Source organism: Scomber scombrus, chromosome 4 (genome assembly GCF_963691925.1).
Source record: "Scomber scombrus chromosome 4, fScoSco1.1, whole genome shotgun sequence".
Taxonomy (NCBI): Eukaryota; Metazoa; Chordata; class Actinopteri; order Scombriformes; family Scombridae; genus Scomber; species Scomber scombrus.
The window spans coordinates 6,308,332-6,321,879 of record NC_084973.1 but is presented as its reverse complement, the minus strand read 5'-3'; the positions used below and the strand labels follow the sequence as shown (position 1 = coordinate 6,321,879).

Below are 13,548 nucleotides of genomic sequence, written 5' to 3'. Positions count from 1 at the left end.
CTGTTTGGAGCAGGTCTTTCTTATTTTGCTCCTGTGGTTTGAACCAAGTTATTGAAATCATTTACAATTTGTCCTCCAAATGTGCCTTAAATGAAGCATACATGCAAACACAAGTGTACTTCCCCCACAGTAGCATATACACACCACCTGTTTTTTGTGATAATGTGAGTATGTTTTTTGTTGCTTTTTGTTGCCATGGTTTTGTAGCAGTAAAAGCTTTAAAAGCAGTAAAAATCAGTTTGTCTTACAGTTTATTGATCACTAGATAGCAATGACTTGGAATGAAGTTGGTTTCAATTAAAAAAAAAAAAAAAGAAGCTTTGATGTAGTTACTACAAGCTACTTTTGTCATTTTATTGTAGCTTAGCTTGCTACATTTCTCTGGTGGGTAGCTTCAGTGTAGTGAAGCTTCATTTAATGTAGAGTAACTGGTAGCTTAGCTCATTACATTTTCTAAGTAGCTTGCCCAACACTGATCAGCAGTATCATTGTACTGTTTCTATGCTGTAGACCCATTTATCAATCCCCTGTAGAATGAAAAGTTTAAATGCTTTTAATTAATGCATCTTCAAGCCAAGAGCAGTGTCTACCTCTAAAAAAAATGCCTTTAACCACACAGCACTCCTGGTTTAAGTCAAGGGAAGTGTTTTTGTCAAAGACTGTGTGATCAGAAAATTGATATTGCATTGATGTATTCTGAAAAGACTGAAACACCATTCAGTGTTATTTTCCGCAGCTTAAAAGTGTTGCCACTTTGCTCTGTGTGAGGCTGGCTCTTTCATGTATTGTGCACTCCTGGAAAATTGGAAAACATGTCACATCTAAAAACCTCAACATAAGAGGACCATCACACTATCTGTATAGCTACAAGAGGTACCTGGTACCAATAGGTATATGAATTAGTGGAATGTGGGCTGACTGTGTCCAGCAGACCTGTTAGATCCTCACACTTCCCATATGAAAGGGGGATTACCTGTTCCATCAGGGGTGGAGCGCACATAAGTGGGCAGCATCTTGACAGCGGCTGTGGGGTTGGTGTCTCTGCACAGACCTTTGTCCATCTCCCGCCGAAATCTTATTGATATGTCCATCAGAGTCTCATCAGACAGTTGGAGACGGTGCAGATATTTGTCCACCTAAAAGCATTTGAGAAGAGAAACAGTTACATGTGAACAAATAAGTTCTATATGGGTATACAGCAGTATGGTGAGTGAATAAATGAAAGGGATTTGTGTGCTAATCCAAATTAACAAATTAACGAACAAATTACATTTAAATTTAACACATCTGCATTGAGAAAATAACTTGAATTGTGGTTTTCCTTTGATGGGTTCCTGCTCTACATTTTGCTTATAGCTTTTCTGTACTAGCCCGGGTCGGTCCGCTTTAGATCGAGCAAAATGAAGCCAACATGCATTGAAACATGTCTCCCCAAGAAATATATTACAAAATGGTGCACTTCAACATTTGTTTGGGTATTTTAACAGTCTGTTTTGGGTGACTACGTTAGAATTAAAGAAAATGATATTCAGATTAAACAGATAAAAGGATGAATACGATTTTTGATAAAAGGCTGTTGGTAGAGCTCAGGATGTCGAGTGGGTTCTTAGCTAATGGGATTCCCAGCTCCTCCAGTCTGCATGTTGAAGTGTTCTCAGGCAAGATACTGAACCCCAAATAGCTCCCAAAGGCTTTGCCATCATTGTGAGTGTGTGAATGGGCGAGTGTATACACTAAAAAAAGTGCTTTGAATGCTCAAAAGACTAGAAGGTCCTCTACAAATGCAGTTTACCATTAACCATTTTACTCTGAAAGATCCGAAAAAAAATTTGAAGAAGGGATTTGAAGGACTTTTCATGGTTGAACTATGTATCTAGGATATACACTGAATACATATAATATAAGGCACTTTAGATGTTCAGAATCTTATCTGTTATGCAATAACGCCAGGGAGATATTCGATCAACAGATGCTATGGCCCCCACAGAGTCCTGATCTCAGCATCAGCGAGTCAGTGTCAGACAGGATCAACTGAGATGCTAATATCCACAGAAGAACTGCAGCAAATTCTCCAACAACCATCCTGCCAAGTACAATGAAAAACAGTGTGCCAGTGTGCCAGTGTGCCAAGGAAAGCTGGTGCTAGTGCAGAATGTTAGCTAATTCCAGGTGACTGCCTCATGAACCTGGTTAAGATAATGCTATTAGTGTTTACACACTAATAGCATTATCATTGTCACCAAGGCAAACTGTGGCTACCCTCCTTTTGTGAAATGTGTTTATAAATGAGTGGTTCAAATGAGACCATATCCTTATTCTAATGTACTGATTATGATAAGTGTATATTGAGTAAGGAAGCAGCAATGCAGGAGGCAGCATTTGTTAAGGGCTTCATGAAAGAATAGGAGAATCCTGAACAAGGAAAACCATGGATGCTCCAATCAACTGATGAAAAGGGAATGGTGGCAAGCAACAGAACAGGAACACAATAGGAGGAATCAGCAAGATCAATGGGCAGCTGAGATTGATTCAACCATTATTCAGAAAGAACCACTGGAAAAGGTGTAGTGTTACTTAAATGTATGAATGGTATAATTCCTATCAGGGATTACTCAGAGATAGACTCTTCACTCTTTTCAAATAGGCTTAAAAAAACTGATAGATTCAGAAAGGCTTTTTCATTTTCACTCATTATTGTCTGTTATATGTTTTTAACACTTTAGCACTTTGATTTTAACTGCAAATGAAAAGTGAGACACAAAGGAAACCCATGATTAGTATTATCATTATTATCATTATACAGACAATGTAATATTAAAGGACTTTTTCAACAGCACACATTATGACTTGGCAAAGTAGGACAAGCACAAGTGTTAGTAATAATATTAACTATTTAGATAAGTGTACTAGCTTGTGAAAAATAAGGTGCGCCAAATTTAGTACATTACACCGGTATCATAATGTGTCAGACACATATTTTACTACATAAATGTAAGCATCAGATCGACTTTGGTATTGACAAATAAGCAATACTAAAGGAAAGGGGTAAAAAAAAAACATCTGGACATCCCTGCTCTGTTCTATTCATCACCCCAGTAACTCATGACAGTGATTGACACTATGCACACCAGTGCCTTTCACACTGTGACATGTCCAATGGCTTATCTGCTTTTATGTCAGGTCCTATAGTCCTATCAGCCATGTCCTCCTACATTCTCTCAGTGTAAGAGGACATGGCTGACAGCTTTGTTTTATCGCATGCTCCGCAGTGAGATAGAAATCAGCAATTTTGTGTAATGGATGTTTAGTTTAACAGGCCCGACGACCTGTGAGTTAACAGGAACTGCTAAATCTGGCTGTCCAGCAGGCTCTATACAGCTTTGTGTGTATCTGTGAGAAAGTTTTCTGATCACACAAGTCTAACTCTCCCGACAAACTTTACATTTTAACTTTAAAACTCTGATCTGACTGTGACTAACTAATTAACATGATTTTGACCTGACAAACTGTTATAAGGCTGCCATCTGAGGCTTGTTGTAAACACAGTTTTAGGCATCAGAATTACGCAGCCATCACTGAACTATCATGTCTGGTAGTTCTCAATGCACATTTTTTCCCTTTTTCTTGTCTTTAATTCTTCAAGCAACAGCTGTGTCCCAGTTCAATAATGAATATACTGAATGATGCACTATATACCTACCTTATCTTTTAAAGTAAAGGCAAAGCAATTGACTTAGCCTATTTAATACTTTAAAAATTAAAGTGTTAGCAATAAGGCCCCCCCCCCCCCCCCCCCCCCCCCCCCCAAAAAAAGGGCCTCCCCGTGAGCCCAAAATCATTGTTACTGTTGTCCACTAGTGAGCAGCTGAACATGTCCACCTCCGAGCACACAGGTGATGATAATTAGGTTGGCTTGGGGCGGAAATTTGAACTGGGAGAGAACTGACGTAGAGACGTCACTAGCTTCATACGTGCTAGTAAACGAGCTACCTGTGTGACCCCTGCTTTACTTCCTCACAACAGAACTACACGGTGAAATGCTGCGTCATGACAGGCTAAATGTCCTTAAAGGAAACCTACTGGAGTGTTTATTCATGTACTCACTTTATTCACTTGGTCATCGTGGACTTCGGGGCAGAGGTTCACCAGTAGGCTCGGCGCTAACATCGTTACTCAGGGATGTGTGGCGACTTTACGTCCTGTCTGTCCTCCTTCTTCAAGAAATACAACGTTTATCTACACAGCCGCCTTCTTAAGATAATAAATACAAAATAATATTATTTGTACCCGCCGTTCGGTTTCTTTACGTGAACTAAAAGTGTCGCTAAAACAAAAGTCGTACTGTCACAAACTTCCAGCTTCCTCAAGTTGGTCGTTTTCTGACGTCATCCGGAATTCAAGGCGCTGATTGGCTGCAGTGTAGGTACGGCGTGGTCCCGTTTACTGTCCGTGAAGATGGACAAAATAATAGAGACACTCATAACAGGAGCTCCAGTGTTGTATTTAAGTTCAGTTTCCGTGTACTTTATTTCCATTTTATGCTGCTTTGTACTTGTTCATTTTTATACAAAACACATACAATTTGATGTATTGCTACGAGTTAAAACTGTAGTAGTATATTAAGTATTAAGTAGTTTCAACCATAAGAGCTGCAACAGTTAGTGGATTAATCGATTAGTTTATCAATCTTGTGAACCTTGTGAACATGTAATCGACGTTTTATTTTTATTTTTATTTTAATCTGGCATTTTATGGACTAAATGGTTGAAGAATTTGATGACCAATCGATGATTTGAGAACAGGTTCACTGTTCATGGAAATCACAATTTGCAGCCCCCCAAAATGTACTTCACAATGGCAAGCTACAGCATAAAATATTGCTTACATGTAAATTCATCAGTAAAACCTTCTATTTTCTTTTTTGTTAATACCTTTACCTTACCTTTACAGTGATAAAATAATTTAACACTGTGAAGCTCTGCATAATCAGTATTTTTACTTGTGCACTTAGTTTATATTTTTGTACCTTTACATTTACATTTTTGAGTGCAGTACTCTCACTTTTAATAGCACATTTTTACATTGTGGTGCCCCTATATTCCAGTCATGGATACTGTTTTAATTGGTGCAATTTAATGCAAGTGAATGAGAATTCAGATGAGGAATACGCATATACATTTCTCTGTATTGTATATGTTCCTTCTGTAATTTGTTCCATATAGTCAGTCTCAGTCTCAGCACCACACATTTCCATTGATATAGGACATTAAACTCCACAAACATGCTCATGACACCTGGGGCAGTTTGTGGTCAAAGCTTCTATCATTCCTGTCCTATCTAAAGCAACAGGTCAAACAGAAACTTCTCACTAAGACTATACCTGTACTTTGAACTGTCCACCCTTAAGTCGCCATTTAAATGCCAGGTGTGATCAGGGCCTGTGGCTTTGTGCTGGTGACCCTCATGTGCACATTCTTGAAATCATGGCATGACACCCCTCATGTTGAAATAAGCCGCGGTCCACGTATCAGATGAATAACTATTTATAGTCCAAACTTTAAAGTTATGTTTGGTCACAGGGGGTGGCAGTAAAAGAAAAAGTGTCTGGTATGTAACCTAAGGGTTCCTGATTAAAATGCATTGATCAAGTGGTAAGATACAGTAGGAATGTGAGCCAAGGGAAATTAGTGTTTTGCACTTAAAGAGCTATTTTAAAACGTTTTCCAACCATTTTGGCATTAGCAGCCTCAGTCACAATCTATAATGTACAATGTGCAATCTGTTATGTATGTAACTGTCTATTGTATATTGTGGCGAAACGTCTTCAAGTTATATTATGGCGCTTTTCCACTACACAGTTCCAGCACGACTCGACTCGACTCGGCTCGCCTCGACTCCTTTTTTTTGTGTTTCCACTAGGGAAAGTACCTGGTACCTGGTACTTTTTTAGTACCTGCTCTGGTGAGGTTCCAAGCGAGCCGATACTAAATGTGACGTCAGCAGACTGCCAGCCACTGATTGGTCAGAAGAGTTGTTGCTGGAAGAGTCATGAGCCGTCCCACACAAGAATCAAACCCAGCATTTTTAAATACCGGCAACAGCGGCAAGTACACCACTGCCTCAATGTCCTCCATTGTTTATGTGTTTTGTGTCGCGTATAATACGAAGTCACTGCAGTTTCGCGGAGCCGTGCTATGACGACCCCGCCCATGTTGAGTAGGTACTTTTTTGTAATGTAAAAGGTCTGTCCTAGAACCGTATAGTGGAAAGGCGCCATTAGTAGTCCAGTTGCTTCCGATTCAAATTTCCCAGAGATAACTATGACTTGGACGAATGACAACATTCACAGACAGATTGACAATAAGAGATGCCTCTCAAGATTTTCCAAGAATGCATTCATTGAGGATAGTTGCCCTTGTGCCTATTAAAAGGGTTGGAGGACATTTCACATATATGGTAAATGGACTGTACTTATATAGCGCCTTTCTAGTCTTTTCGACCACTCAAAGCGCTTTACACTACAACTCATTCACCGCATTCACACACATTCATACACTGATGGCAGGCAGCTACCATGCAGGGTGCCAACCTGCACATCAGGAGGAATCTAACCATTCACTCGCATTCATACACCGTTGGCACAGCAACGGGAGCAACTAGGGGTTAAGTGTCTTGCCCAAGGACACATCGACATGTAGACTTTACATTATCCTGTAAGTGTGACTAATTTAATTGCTTCATGTCAAAAGGGGTTTTAAGGTCAAGCTGGTTGGAATTTAATATTCATTTTCAAGCTTTGCGCAATTTTAAAAACCTTACTTTGGCATAGACATGTTTGTATCTGAGATTTGGACTAGAGTTCAATGTGCTTGTAATGGTGAGAAAGGTTAGTGCGGGTTTGCATGCTCGCATCACCAAGCCAAAAACAAATTAAACTGACTCCCTTCCCAGACAACATCAAAAGCCATGAGGCAATCACATCCAAAGCCAACATATTTTAAATTAAAACCAAGTTGAAATATTCTGTAAATGTTTGCCAAATTAGTAAACACAAAGTCAGCCAAAGCTGCTCTGACTTTTCAGAGATGGCAGCAAAGTTTTTGCCCATGATGATAATTTGCTTCTATGGCTTGAGATCATTCTAAAATGTGTATGACTGGAGTCGGGGATGGGAGGGTTTCTTAGGCTGTGACCTCATTTAGGATCCTAGCTAGCTTTATTCAAGTAGTGCCTGGTGGAAACATCATTTAGGCATGGTAGAGCACCACCTATTGACATTTTTATGTTAAACTGAACTAACCACTCTTTGCAGGGCCTTGCGTTCCTGGTCAGTGCTGTTTCTGTACAAGGCAGTGATGTTCCTCATGAGGAAACTCTCAATGGTGCGGGAGTTGAAATTCCTCAGTACGTGAGGGGAAACCTGAAATTTCTTCAAGCGTCTTAGGTGAAAGAGTCTCTGCGAAGAATGTAGATCAACACAGAAAACAAGAATCTTTATTTATCAAGATCATCCAAGGCACTGTCGCAAAAGAGAGAGCCAAATACAAACTAATATGAAGGAAACTGCACTCACTCCCAATTAAGTCTCACAAAACCTAGCAAAACTGAAATGAGTTACTGAATGCAGACAGTTGGATGATGGCTGACAGTCGGGAAAAATAAGCTGAGGAAACCCTAGGGCTGAAACTATTTGTTTACTTAGATTTTTTTTGCGTTTGGCACCCTATACTCCTAAAAGACTTTGAGTTTAGCCAGTTATTTTGTTTAGTTATAGGAAGTGGGGCCAAGAGATAATTAAATACCTTGGCATGGCATATGTATGCAACATTGATGAAGAACTTGTTAGCCAGCCTTGAGGAGATAGAACAAAACTCAGTATATACAGCCAACAAAGGAGACAATAATATTTAATTGCTGGAAGCAGAAAGGCCTGATTGTCTTTGGACAGTTTATCAGTGATGGAAGCGTTTCTTTTGAAAATCTCTTTTGAAACTACAGTACATCAAAATGCTGGAGGAACTGTGGGTATTACAATGTCAGCCTTTCTCATATATATTTGGTTGGGCCTACTATTAACACAATCTTAAGAAGCAATACATAATAAAGGTCATGGAGAGACCAGAGACAAAGCTTGATGTGAGTCAGAGAATAACGCTTTTCTAGTCGTTATGACCACTCAAAGTGCTTTTGATTCATACACGTTCACACACCATTGACACAGCAGCAGGAAACATTTGGAGATAAGTGTCTTGCCCAAGGACACTACGATATGTGGACTGGAGGAGCCGGGAATCTAACCTTCAATCTTCCAATTGGTGGACAACTGATCTACCTCCTGAGCCACAGCCACCCCAGCCACAGAAAAGTAGAAACCAAAAACAGAGCTTTTTATTACAGTCTATTATAAGAGCTATATTAGCTCTCACCCTATTACTCATATCATCTGTGTATAATATAATGTTAGTTTCTTTCATATTGTTGATGTACATAATCATTCATACCTCACGTCATCTGTATTGATTTTTCTTTGTGTTGAGGTAGCAGCCAAGGCCAACCAATCAGCTTGCTCCAAACAGACCTGTTTTGTCATGGGCACTACACTGGTAAGAAAGCAAATGCACATCGCCAATAAGGAGGAAATGTACTGAAGGACTGAAAACTGCTATTATGTGAACTACAATAAAATGAGTTCGAAGTGACACCTGTTGTCAAAGAGGTTCAAACAACTACTGCAATGTTAAAAGATAGAAGAGTCTCAACCTTCAGCCAGCAATGCAGTTTATAAATTCCTATTGTCCCTTATAAAAAGTACATTGCCATAATCATAATAAATCTTCTTATATAAATCCCATTGTGACAGCTGACGGGGAAACCTTGAATGTGGAAAATTCACAGAATGAGAGGTATGCATTAAAAGACTTAAATAATACCGGGGGCTTAATGGATGTATCAGTCTATCATCCATTAAGCTTACAAATGACAGTGCAAGTCTATAAATGACTACAAGCCAGTTATATTAAATGTACCATTAGTGACCATAGTAACGAAAAGGAGTATCAGATTTTTTACATTTTTAACTCCTTGAGATATGCAAGCTCTGACTCAATACAAGCATAAGCAAATGCAACTTAAAATAATTGAACAGTGAACCATTTAATTAGTTACTACAAAAATGGGCAGACTAGAGCAGTGTAAGATTTATAAAAGTCACTGAGATATACGTAACTTTATTTTATTCATTATTATTACTTTATCCTCTTTGTCTTGGTAAGGGAGAGGTCAAAGCACCATCCTTAAAAAAGGATGCACTGGATACCTGTTTGAGACGTATTCATCCTCTGTTTTTAAATTAAAATTGAAATCAAAACAAAACATGATCTTAAAAAAGAAATAAAAAGGGATAAAAAGGATTGGCACTGAAGAATAAAAGTTATTCAAACAAATTCATCTGTGAGTGTAAAAAGGCAATCAGCATAAAAAGACCCTCAGTTTTTGTCCCTGAAAAATATATCTCAATGAAAAAAGATTGCAAGTAAATGGTCAAAAAATGAACAAGTATGTTTGGTTCATATTTTATTAAAAGCTTGAAATATTTGAAATGACTGGTTTCTTTTTCAGTGCAACTTTTTTCAGTGCTAATACTGCCAGTGTCTCATTTTCCATTTTGGTTTTGTTTTCAGTGTCAAAAGTCACTGTCTGGGCTCACAGTTTTTCAAGATTGTCTTAAAACAATAGTCATATGCCTGACTGAATGTTGAAATAGGCAGTGGGGGTAAGTAACTAAGTATACATGTGTAAAAGAGTGCTTCCCTCCTCTTTTTATGTTGAAAAAAAAAAAAACCAGAGACTACAGCGACTTGAATGTTTGTTTCATTGACAGTGTTACATTTCGGCTTTGGTAATAACATTCGTTTCCATATTGTTAAATGTAATTTATCATATTTTTTCATGTGTATGTTAACATGATGTATGCCTTTGCACATTGAGATTATTTGGATTGAAATTGTCGATGTTATTACTTAAGCTTGCTATAGCACATACATTATTGTTGCCAGGCTCCAAAATAGTTAGTTAGGATAGAGATAACAGGAAACTCAACTTCAGTTGTCACAGTAACATAAATAATAAAAAGCAAGGTGACATCGTCTCTGCCTACCTGACCGTGTGCTAAAGGACTGTGCAAAAGAGCTGAAAGATGACCTCACAGACATCTTTAACACCTCCCTGAGCTAGGCTGTTGTCCCTACATGCTTCAAAGCCACCATAATTATATCTGTGCCAAAAAGCCCTCTCCATCCAGTTTCAATGACTGCCATCCTTTTGCACTGACTCCCATTATCATGAAGTGGTTTGAAAAGATAGTCATGCAGCATATTAAATCCCTCCTCAATCCCTTCCTAGACCCCTTCCAGTTTGCATACCACACCAACCGGTCCACCAATGATGCAGTCTCTACTGCCATCCATTCAGCCCCTCACGCACCTGGAAGGACTCATATGTGAGAATGTTGTTCATAGACTTCAGCTCAGCTTTCAACACAATCATCCTCCAGCAGCAAATCCAGAAACTGGACAGTCTTGGCCTTAACACCATGGCCTTTTGTTACTGGTAGACCACCAGCAGTTCGGGTTGGCAACAACACATCCAGCAACATCACACTGAACACAGGGATGTGTACTCAGCCCCCTGCTCCATACCCTGCTGATCTATGATTGAACACCAAAGCACAGCTCCAAATTCTTCATGAAGTTTGCGGATGATACTGTGATGACTGTGGTGGGTCTCATCACTAATAATGATAAACAAGCTACAGGACGGAGGTGAGCCAACTGACCACGTGGTGCAGCGACAATAATCTCTCTCTAAATGTGGAGAAGACCAAGGAGATGATTGTCAACTTTCGGAGAATAAACACCCAGCACCATCCTCTGTCCATCAACAGTGCTGCAGTGGAGAGGGTGAGCAGCACCAGGTTTCTGGGTGTGCACATAACAGAGGACCTCTCCTGGACCAAAAACACCACATCACTGGCCAAGAAAGCCTCTATTTCCTCCACAAACCCCAGCACCCATCATGTGCTCCTTCTACAGGGACACCATTGAGAGCATTCTGACAAGCTGCATCACTGTGTGGTTTGGAAGCTGCACCTCCTCCAACAAGAGAGCTCTCCAGCGCATAGTGAATACAGTCCCTTCTGGACATCTACAACATGCGCCTGGCCTGGAAAGCACTCAGCATCGCACGTGACCCCACCCACCCCTCACACAGCTTCTTCAGCCTGTTGTCATCTGGGAGGAGATCCCGAGAAATTGTATCTGCTGATCATAGGTGGCCTAAAACAGGTGGTATGAAATATCAAAATTAAACTGTGTAGAGTGGTGGAAAGTAACTAAGCACATTTACTTAAGTGCTTTTTTGCTACACTACATTTATTTAACACTTATAGTTATTACTTACTTTTCAAATTAAGATTTTACATGTAATAATATGTTATATTCTAACTGCAGTTTAAATTGTGTGATCTTTAAGCCGCATTAGTATGTGAAAGGTGCAATATAAATACAGTGTATTATTAGGGCCCGAGCGGCGACTGCAAGTCGCCTGGCGAAAGCCCTATTGAAATTGTAATGTTTATTATTATTATTATTATTATTATTATTATTATTAGGGCCCGAGCGGCGACTGCAAGTCGCCTGGCGAAAGCCCTATTGAAATTGTAACGTTATTACTTGTTATTATTATTATTATTATTATTATTATTATTATTATTATTATTATTATTATTATTCTTCCGACATTTTGTGCCCCAATTTCGCCCCTTTCCCAAATGCGAAAATGCTTATACTTTTGCACGGACGTCCGGCCTCATCCGAAATTCGATATTTTTGGGTGGTCGCACATGGTCGACGCAGAATGGCGGAATAGCGCCCCCTACAAAGTCCAAAAATGCCCACAGGGAATTTTGCTAACTTTGTCCTATGCTCACAAAATTGCAAAAAAGCCTCTTGACCTCATGACCTCAACCCAACAGGAAGTCGGCCATTTTGGTTTTGATTTTTCCCGCCTAAAATTAACTCCTCCCACAGCGTTCGCCCGATCAAGTTCAAATTAGGTACGCAACATCTCCAGACCTAGCTGAGCTTAAGTTGTGCTCTGCGCATCCGTAGGTCAAAGGGCGTGTCTGCCAGGGCTCAACTAACTTTGGCGTGCTCGCCATGTACATACGAGTGGCTCTCACGCCCACATACTTCATCCAATCAGCTTCAAACTTGCTGGACATGATGATGGCTCCGCCCTGAACGTCCCGATATATTAACTTCCCACGTAACTCATAGCGCCCCCCGGTGGTAACAGGAAGTTAACTAAGATTCATTAAAATTACATACTTTGCCCCATCAACTTCATTCAGAACCAGTTGGTGAAGCTACATTATGAAGACTGAAGCTACGAGTAATGGCGTCCGTGTGGCGACGCGGCGACCATCAATTCCTCGCCATGAAAATACGTTTGGTTTTTTGATGGCTTTATTGAACTCGTATCATCATGAAAATTGGTACACAGGTCCAGGGTGCCAACCTCAACGTCTCCATTCGCTCATAGGCGATCTCACTCGTGTCGCCCCCTAGTGGAAACAGGAAGTGCCATATTTTACATCATCATTGTGCGATTTCCACAAAACTTCACATGTGTAATCACTGTCCCACCCTGAACGCAACCGCTTGTGTTTTGTTACACTCTACTGCCCCCTGGTGGATGAACCATCAACCTCTCATAACTCCTTCATGCTTTGTCCAATTCACTCCAAACTTCACATGACTGATGAGTGGCCGCCCTGAACACACCAGACCATATGTGTAACTACCTGTGACTGCCCCCTACTGGATGAACGAAACATTGCATTTTTGGCCTCCCTCCAGGTTTTTTCTCACTTTCTGCTTCACGCCACAGCCCCGCCATGCCTCAGGCCCCGCGGTGGCATGGGTGAGCGAGGGCCCGCCATCGCCGCTTGCGGCTTTAATTATTATTATTATTATTATCATTATTATTATTATCATAGTAAAAACATATGATAAACTTCTATAATATGATGCAGTACCCTTACCAAAAATATCTAAAATTGGCTCCATGTACTAAAGATTTCTAACAAATGCATGTAAGAGCATTTGAATACTAATGCTCTTAAAAAAAAAAAGGGTAAATACGTCTATCACCACTGTTTGATAAGCCAGACGTTCATTAGAGGATTGTTTATGCATATTGGATAAGGATGACTCAGCCCTGAGGTCATTTATTCTTTATCATTTATGTATTTATTCCCAGGAATAAATAATTTACTTGGGTGAAATGTGAATACCAACATTGCAGTGCCCTCTATAGTTCAAACACGTATATTACAAGCTACATGAGGCCTAATTAAGCAGGTAGCAGCACAGGTGTGAGTCCTGCCCTGCTGGAGCTCCCCTCCTATGTATTTACATGAAGACATAACGTATGTAGCCTAGGAAAAAATAGATAAGAAAGCCACTCATTAGGGTTTAGCACTTATTA

General features: G+C 39.9%; 1 protein-coding gene across 1 annotated transcript in view; it reads right to left on the bottom strand.

The window, feature by feature from the left end:
- The window catches only part of hk2 (hexokinase 2), a 28,878-nt gene extending 24,521 nt beyond the window's left edge, over positions 1-4,357 (bottom strand). Inside the window, exons 1-2 of the mRNA XM_062416979.1 lie at positions 4,105-4,357; positions 974-1,136 (exon numbers count right to left, since the gene is read on the bottom strand). Coding sequence (XP_062272963.1) covers positions 974-1,136; positions 4,105-4,167 — 226 coding nt within the window. The 5' untranslated portion in view covers positions 4,168-4,357. The remainder of the gene's footprint in view (positions 1-973; positions 1,137-4,104) is intronic.
- Between the last annotated feature and the right edge of the window lie 9,191 nt (positions 4,358-13,548).